The sequence below is a fragment of the Nicotiana tabacum genome, chromosome 7 (genome assembly GCF_000715075.1).
Source record: "Nicotiana tabacum cultivar K326 chromosome 7, ASM71507v2, whole genome shotgun sequence".
Taxonomy (NCBI): Eukaryota; Viridiplantae; Streptophyta; class Magnoliopsida; order Solanales; family Solanaceae; genus Nicotiana; species Nicotiana tabacum.
In genome coordinates, this window is record NC_134086.1 from 136,569,495 (window position 1) to 136,577,990 (window position 8,496).

General features: G+C 37.1%; 1 protein-coding gene across 2 annotated transcripts; it reads left to right on the forward strand.

Annotated features, from left to right (window-relative positions):
• The first annotated feature begins 589 nt into the window (after positions 1-589).
• Positions 590-5,156, forward strand: LOC107766887 (cyclin-L1-1). 2 transcript variants are annotated; one of them, XM_016585783.2, is made up of 10 exons: positions 590-768; positions 1,174-1,352; positions 1,484-1,565; positions 1,656-1,796; positions 2,295-2,464; positions 3,491-3,764; positions 3,859-4,246; positions 4,380-4,415; positions 4,489-4,582; positions 4,750-5,156. In XM_016585783.2, the coding sequence occupies exons 2-9, from the start codon at positions 1,201-1,203 to the stop codon at positions 4,542-4,544; spliced, it is 1,299 nt and encodes a 432-aa protein (XP_016441269.1). In that variant the 5' UTR covers positions 590-768; positions 1,174-1,200; the 3' UTR covers positions 4,545-4,582; positions 4,750-5,156. The 2 variants fall into 2 exon arrangements, with proteins under 2 accessions (XP_016441269.1, XP_016441263.1); XM_016585777.2 differs by having other exon boundaries at positions 4,489-4,565.
• Positions 5,157-8,496: the final 3,340 nt, after the last annotated feature.

Sequence of the window (8,496 nt, forward strand, 5' to 3'; positions counted from 1 at the left end):
ATTATCTCCGGTAGAAGATTATCCATACCAGGTATAATAAGATTATCCTTTCGATACTCCGTTATGGATAAATATTACTCCCAGTAGAAGATTATCCATACTGGGTACAATGAGCTTATTTTTTCAGTACTCCGTTATGGATAAACATTACCCCCAGTAGAAGATTATCTATACCTAGTACAATAAGCTTATCCTTTCAGTACTCCGTTATGAATAAACATTACTCTTAGTAGAAGATTATCCATATCTGGTAAGTTGCAGCTTGTAATAACAACTTACACAGCAGCTTGCAGTAGCAGCGTACACAACAACTTCCTTTCTTCTATCAATAGAAGAGATTTCAGTTCATTATGTACATCAGTTTGAATTCGAATAATATATCAGTTTCTCTCTATGCTTATCTTTTTCTTTACAGTCTTTATTTTATAACATAACTGATATTATTATAACTTGATCGGTTTTTTAAAATGTTCAGATAATTTTCATTTTGATTTCTATTATGTAATTCAATAATCTCATTTTTAGCCATGTATTTAAATTTAAGGGAGTTAATGTCACTATATAAAAGGTGAAGGAGGTATTATTTTTCAAACCCAAAAAGACTAAAGAAGGTAAAGTGTAATTTAATCACTATTTATTTTCAAACAAACAAACAAAACATATATATTTGGTCGAAGCGAATTAGCGAAATAGCAGTCTTTCTCTTCTTCAATTCAACAACAACGGTGTTCTTGTTGACAATTAGCGGTCGTCACTGAAACCCCCCTTGTAAGTAGATCTTTCAAATTCTTCTAAACACTGCTTTGTATATAATATATACATAAATATTCACAATTAGGATTCTAGGGTTTCTTGGTATCTTGGGTATATTCCTTTTTGGCTCCTAATCTTATAGTTATTTATTCATGGATTTATAATCCATTATTTGTTAATACAATTGTCCCGTTTTGTAATTCAATTGTTTGTAGCTTAATTGTTTATGGTCAAATACATGGGAATGTGAGGGGGGAAAAGGATTTTTGTTTTTTTGGTTGTGGGTAGGTGTTTCTTTTTCTTCCTGAATTGGTTATACATGATGTAGGTTTATTCTGTGAGATACTGATATATGTTGTTTAAAGTTTGTTTATACAGTTTAGTTATATGGGGTTATCCAAATTTTGTTTCTTGTTGCAGTTTATAGGGGATTCTTGAAGTTCAACTATGATTTACACGGCATTAGACACATTCTATCTAACAGAGGAGCAGCTTATAAACTCCCCTTCTAGGAAAGATGGTATCGATGATGTTACCGAAACAACACTTAGAATCTATGGCTGTGATCTTATCCAAGAAAGTGGCATTTTGCTCAGACTGTATCCTTTTTTTTATGTCAGTTAACATGAAGATTTATGAATCTGTTACAATCATACCAGCTGAGTTACTATTCTAATATAAAGTTCACTGCTTTTGGCTTTGGGCGTCTCCTTAACACTATAATTTGCAGACCGCAAGCTGTAATGGCTACAGGTCAAGTACTATTTCATCGCTTTTACTGCAAGAAATCATTTGCCCGTTTTAATGTGAAGGTTTCTTTCTCTTCCCCTACTCTCTCTTCTCTCAAAAGAAAAAGTGTGCTGTCCATGCTGAGGTGTGTTCTTTTGTGTTAACTTTTACAGAGGGTTGCTGCTAGTTGTGTTTGGCTTGCATCAAAACTCGAAGAAAGTCCTAGAAAAGCAAGGCAGGTGCTTAATGTTTTCCATAGAATGGAATGTAGGAGAGAGAACTTACCTTTAGAACATCTGGATACATCTTCAAAGGTTAGATATCTCATTTACTTGAGAAAAAGAGTTTTTTTCTATCTGCATGTTAGTTTGCTTTACTCATTGATATATCGATATTATTTCTTTTTGTTCCTGAAATACACAATTGGGAAGGGTCTGCATATGCAATTTTCCTGCAAGTTCTGAAAAACTTTTTATCTTCAATATCAGTGGAACTGATAGTTCCCATGAGAATCAGATCAATGTTTTGATGTGCTGCAAGTTGCTTGACTGCAATAGAGACTAATGATTTCACTGACAACCTTTTAAGTTTTAATTCATGTGTAAAATCATCTATCTGCAACTTCCCTTTTTATTCTTTTTTTTTTCGGGGGTGGGGGAGGGGGGTGGGTGTTGTTCCGTCAGACGCATTTTAATGCATTTTGCACCAAGTTTGCATTTTCTTACATCTTTTTTGGTGTTTACTCAGGGGGTTTCTACATGTAACGACATCAAGTTGATAATATAAGATAAAGATTTTTGGTCTCTTTGCAGAAATATGTTGATTTGAAAGCAGACCTAATCAGAACAGAGAGACATCTTTTAAAAGAGATGGGTTTCATCTGCCATGTCGAGCATCCTCATAAATTTATATCAAATTACCTTGCAACTCTTGAAGCACCTGCAAAATTGAGACAAGAAGCTTGGAATCTTGCAAATGACAGGTGAGCATGTTAGATGTTATGTTTATCTGAATATGTTTTTTATGTAGGCTTTGACTACAGAAAGTATTTTGAATTGGTACAAGTTTTAGTAGTGGCTGATGACCTTTGTGTATAATGTAGACATTTAACGCCCGGTACTCTAGAATTGATTAAGATATATCTTTGTTTTCGCCATCTTTCTTCTTATATTACATTGTGTTGTCAACTTGAAACACTTAAAAGCTGTACATCTATTTCTTTGGAAGCATAAACTCCGATGTTAGCTTGAAAATTAGTTAAATCTTTTAGGTAATAACTTATGCTAGGTATGATCATTATATGACAATTTTCAAGATCCATACCTGTCCTTAAAATGAAAAGGTCATGTAACGGTAACCAAAAGACTATAATTGGGTAAAGCTTTTTGATTTTTGTTTTTCTTTCGTAATGTTGTCTTGTTTTCCATTCCCAATTTTCTATGCTGTGACGAATCGTATCGGTTTTTACACAGTCTTCATCCTTTGTTTTAGGAGAATTATAACCATCGCTTTCGTTTTATTATGTCATTGCTTGTTTTAAATTAAACAGGTGTCTACATCCTTTTCCTCGTGTTATTAACATTTAGTTGAAGAACTTAAAGAAGCTGCCATCCAGTAGACAGTAACTCCGTCTTTGGCCACATAGAGGGTACTGTTATACCAAATCAAGAAGAAAGCTCAGAAAACACTATCGTTATTATCTGAAAAGGCAAGCTAAATGGTATCACAATTGCTTATTTCATACCTTTATTGGGATGTAGTGGGAAGCTCTTTCTACTTTGATCAAAGTATCTCGTTTCTTTTGGCATTGGGATGTAGTGGAAAGTTCTTTCTAATTTGATCAAAGTATGTCGTTTCTTTTGGCATCTATATTTTTTCTCCAACAAATGTCATGGTAATCTTGGATGAAGCTTAACTAATTGAGCAGTGATTAATAATTAATTTGCCTAAAATTTCTATTTAGCTCATTAACAATAAAACCCTACTGGGTGCTTTTGTCTGTAAACAGCTTGCGCACAACACTTTGTGTAAGATTCAAGAGCGAGGTTGTTGCCTGTGGAGTTGTATATGCTGCAGCCCGGAGATTTCAAGTGCCGCTCCCAGAGAATCCTCCTTGGTGGAGAGCATTTGATGCAGACAAGGCTGGCATAGATGAAGTTTGCAGAGTTCTCGCTCATCTTTACAGTCTTCCAAAGGCACAATATATTCCTGTATGCAAGGAAGGAGGCTCCTTTGCTACGTCAAACAGATCGCGGGACTCAGTGGCACTTCCTGTATCTAAGGTAAAACACTTATCCTGTCTTTCAACTTGATATCCATCTACTATAGGATACTTCCAATTTGATATTAATCTCCCCTTACCCCACCTCTTTATAGGAAGGTTTGTTGGATGGTCAACCGGTGAATGAAGATAATGGTACACCAGGAAACCAGGAAGCGGGTAAGGAGGGAGTAATGAAAGCTTCCCTTGATAAGTTGAAGGACTCAAAGAAGAGCGATGATGACTCCAAAAGCAGCATGCCTTCAGAAGGGGAGTCAAAAGAAGAGCCTGGAAAAACTGACCATAGAATAGATGCTGGTGGAGAAAAGAACAAGGAGAGAGAGAGGGAAAGGGGCAGAGACAGGGAGAGAGAGAGGGATAAGGAAAGACTAAAGTCTCGTGAACGTGATAGGGGAAGGGAATCTGACAGGGAAAGGGAGCGAGAAGACTTTGAAAGGGACAGGGATAAATCCAAGGAAAGGAGTCATCGTTCAAGAGACAAAGGTACGTTCTGGTTGATTCATGATTGTCTAATGCCAGACTTCTCAAAATTCAGATAGGCTTGTGAATGCCCGGTCTCTTCTCACTGGCTAGTTTTTCTGGTTTAACTTATTCAAGCTCATCCAAAATTTTGCAGGTCACTCAGAGAAACCAAAACATCATTCTTCTCGAGGTAAACAACAATATACTTCTGTCTGAGTCCTGACTCCTGATGGACTGTACTTGACAACTTTCTGTGTATGCAGATCGTGACTATCAGTCTTATTCATCACGGGAGAAGGATCGTCGTAGACACCATTAGCTTGAAACATCCTGGCAAAATGTACTCAATCATTTCAAGTAGTTGCTTGTTCCATTAAGGCTTCTTTTTAAACTATACTTTACGGGTTTCATTAGTTCTGCATATAGAGGATTTTGTTAATTGGGGGAAATGGTATTTTATTAATTGATGGGTTCAATGTCCTGCTTGAGCCACCTAAAATTATGTTTCTGGCTTGATATTGCAGGTTACCATGCCAAATAGGTTTGGTCTCTATGGAGTGTGGCTGCAGTCCTTTGCATATAGCGGAGAGCGCCCTGGTGAAACTGTACCACCCCTTGATGTATTAACGAGGGTCCCTTGTAATCGAGTCATTGGTTTTAACTATTTTCGTTTAGTCCCTCTCTGAACAATCGACATACCCTTATCGTCATATGTGTTTACTCTGCCCTAACATTTACTCTTTTAACATTCAGTTGACTGTTCAGCTTTTCGAGAAGGGGGGAAAAAGCAGAGAAAGAGTAAACAATTGACCTGAAATATCATTGATATCAGGCTAGTGTTCTTCTGAACATTTTACAAGTCAAATTAATTTTTAAAAGGAGTATCTGTTTAGTGCTAAAGAAGAGAAGGACCATTGCAGAGTTGAGAATATCTTCTTCATTGGTCCTATGACTGATCTATTTGTCAATCATTTCAAACTCAAATACATTACCTTTTCGTCGTTGTGTTTTCTTCCATTGCCTTCAAAATTTCACCAGGAGACTTAATTGACATAAATATAGAGGTCATAGAGACGGTGGGAAAAGGTGTTTTAGTTGTGTTCCTGGACGCTTCCAACCTTCTTTGAAGTACTAACCAAGAGACTCTTTAGTTCTTTGGTTTCTCAATCTTTAATTCGGAAATCATCTATCATTTCTGCCACTGAAATCAATGAACATTAAAGAAATCCACCGTCAAACTCACCCAAACCACGAAGTCATTCAATTCAAGTTGAATGATCACAGTAAGTAAAAATAAGACAAGCCTGAAACTTTCAAGTTTACCATTCCCCTGGCAAAATACGATAGATTACAACAACAGATGCCTTCTAAAAGAACAAACTTGTCCGCTGAGATCCTCACTACATGTTCCAGCAACCACCTCATTCCAGACAAAATTGTTCAGCCCCAATGCCAGCGATTCTACTCCCTCCGGTTCACAAAAAATGACCAATTTGCCTTTTTATTCTGGTCTAAAATAAGTATCCATTTATATAAATTAAGAAAAAATTCAATATGTTTTTCCAATATCCCTAAAAAGTATTTTACTCATCACATTAAATTATAATGCAACATTTAATTAAGGGTAGTTTAATTACTCTAACTATTTTTGTATAGAGTTTAGAATTTCCTTAATGGGTGTGCCCATGGTCACTTATTGTAGACCAGAGGGAGTATTAACTACAGCGGCGTATCTTAATATTTATAATGACACCATCTGCGAATTCGGGCGAGACACCTTCACTGAAGTAAAACAGAAGACAAGGAATCTGTCATGTCTACAGATACTTTTAATCTTCTCTCTTTTTTGCTTAAAAGGATAATTTTATATATATATATATAGAGAGAAAAACGTAGGGAGTATCCTACTATATTAAAAGCCTTGGATAGTCTTGAGTGTATAAACCTATTACAAAAGGGGGAGGGACTTCCAAAACCTCTACATTCATGTGTGCTATTGCGTTAACCTCCCAATAGTTGTGTTCCATTTTAATCATCAAGCAAGAAACTGTTGAGAAGAAAAGGCCACAGGTGTGTTAATGTAGCAACAGAGGAAGAAATATTTCAGTTCCAAGTTTCTCTAAATCCATGAGAACCAATTCATTTTTGAGTCCCATCACACCATAATCTCAGTTCCAAGTCAACCTGCATAGAAGACTCTCCATCAGTAGCATGAATGCCTTTCAAGTTCCCAGACTTCAGAGACGCCGTCGCATTCTCAGGTGTTCTCTGATCCTTGCTGTAACATGCTAAGAGTTGAGAATTTGAAGTCCTGCTTTCTTCCTTAACTTTGCCAGGGTACCAAATATCATCTGGATCAAGGGGTAAAGAAGCAGGATCAAGTTCAAACGATCCTACTGGTACACCCTCTCCTTCAGTTCCAGTCATTTTGAAAAAGGGAATTCGATGAGAGAAATTGTAAAGTTCATTTGGCTTTACGAAGAATGTGTTAGATTGCTATCTTCGTGCTGTATTTGTACATAATAATTCTGGAGAAAAGAACGTTAGCGTATAAACGTAAATATAAATGAAACAGTAATTACTTCGAGTCCAATGAATTCACAGTGTTTCCTTAAGAAATTTAATCAACCCAAGGTTATGGATTATTTTCTCTCAGGATAGAACGAATTACACACTGGTGTAGCGGTACTTCAAACCCCAGTGTTTCAGCGAACACAAAGTTCGGCAGCAAATCACCCTTACGGTTGCTTTGTTTGTAGTTTAAAACAATGCTGAACAAAGGAGGAGAACTCAGAAGTTGAATGAAAATTCTGAGAGGAAGGACTGTAATGTATAGCCAAATTTTGAGTGTGAACTGAAAAGGAAATCATTTGAGTGTAAACTAAAGAGGAAAACTGAAGAGGAACGATTTCTTTTTGTGTGTCTTCAACAAGCTGCTTGCACCATCTATTTATAGTGCAGTTAGCTGCTAAATACGGACCCGCTGCCACTCATTTAGTGGAGCACTTGGCCATGGTGGACGGAGCACCAGGCTGCTAACTAATGGAGCAATCACTTGCTATTATGGAGCAAGCATTTGGTAATGGTGGGAGACGCATTAGCCTGCTGGAACAAATCTACGGATTGGAACATATCCGTTACAAACACGGATAATATTATGTTAATATTTACTATTAACAAATAAATTTGGTCCAAAAAAATTAATCAATCAATCGATCATTTGACCAAATCCCAATCCCAATCCCAATCCCAATCCCAATCCCAAGCCGAAGCCGAGCCGAGCGAGCGACGACGACGACGGCGTGAGGCTTGCCTTCTTCTTAACTCTTTAAGAGCTACAAGAAGAGCACTTGTATATATACCTACCAAAGTCCTTTTTCTCTTCCAATGTGGGACAATGTTTCAAGAGAGGAAAACTTAAAATTTTACTCAAAAATTTCATTTTCCCTCCATTTCCCATCCACCCCCTTTTAAGACTTTTCCATCTTAAAATCGTCAACAATCCCCCACATGAATGGGAGCATGAAAAACTTCTGTGATTTGCAAGCAAAGATTAATTGCATCTGGATAAGTAGGTTTCCCTTTGAACTTTCCGTAGTGAACTTATGTCGGATATACTCGGTCAATCGGTAGATTTGATATCTTTGAATCGTCGAACTTTAGTGTATACCTAGACAACCATAAGTCACACAATCAACCCTTAACCGTCTTTGGTTCTCATTGTTGTGTTCGTTTCAGCCATGAACACCGCCTGGTTTCATAAGAGCGTAGAGAATTGGCCTTGCAAAATTCTCCTTGAAGCGACTAACACTTCACACTTACATAGGTAATTCCTAAACGTGTCATCCCGTAGATACACTATTTGATATACCCCATATCAAATTTAGAAATGTCACGACCCCAACCCCGGTCATGATGGCGCCCAACATACTGCTAGGCAAGCCCGACCATTCAATAACATTATCCCAAATTCTTATTCAGATTATAGATAAATATCACAGAGAATTTACTAAGTCATTACATTCAAGTGTATAATTAATAATAAAATCTGCGGAAGTTCAATTAAAATACCACACCATAGCCCAATAGAATCCGGTGTCACGAATATGAGCCTCTAATACAGAATATCCACCTATTACAAGTCTGTCTAGGAAAAATGCGGAATAAAAGATAGAGATAGAGGGGAGAGATCAAGGCTACGAATGCCATGCAGCTACCTCAATACTCCCGGATACTGCTGCTCAGCTAACAAATCCTCACTCAGCCTGTGG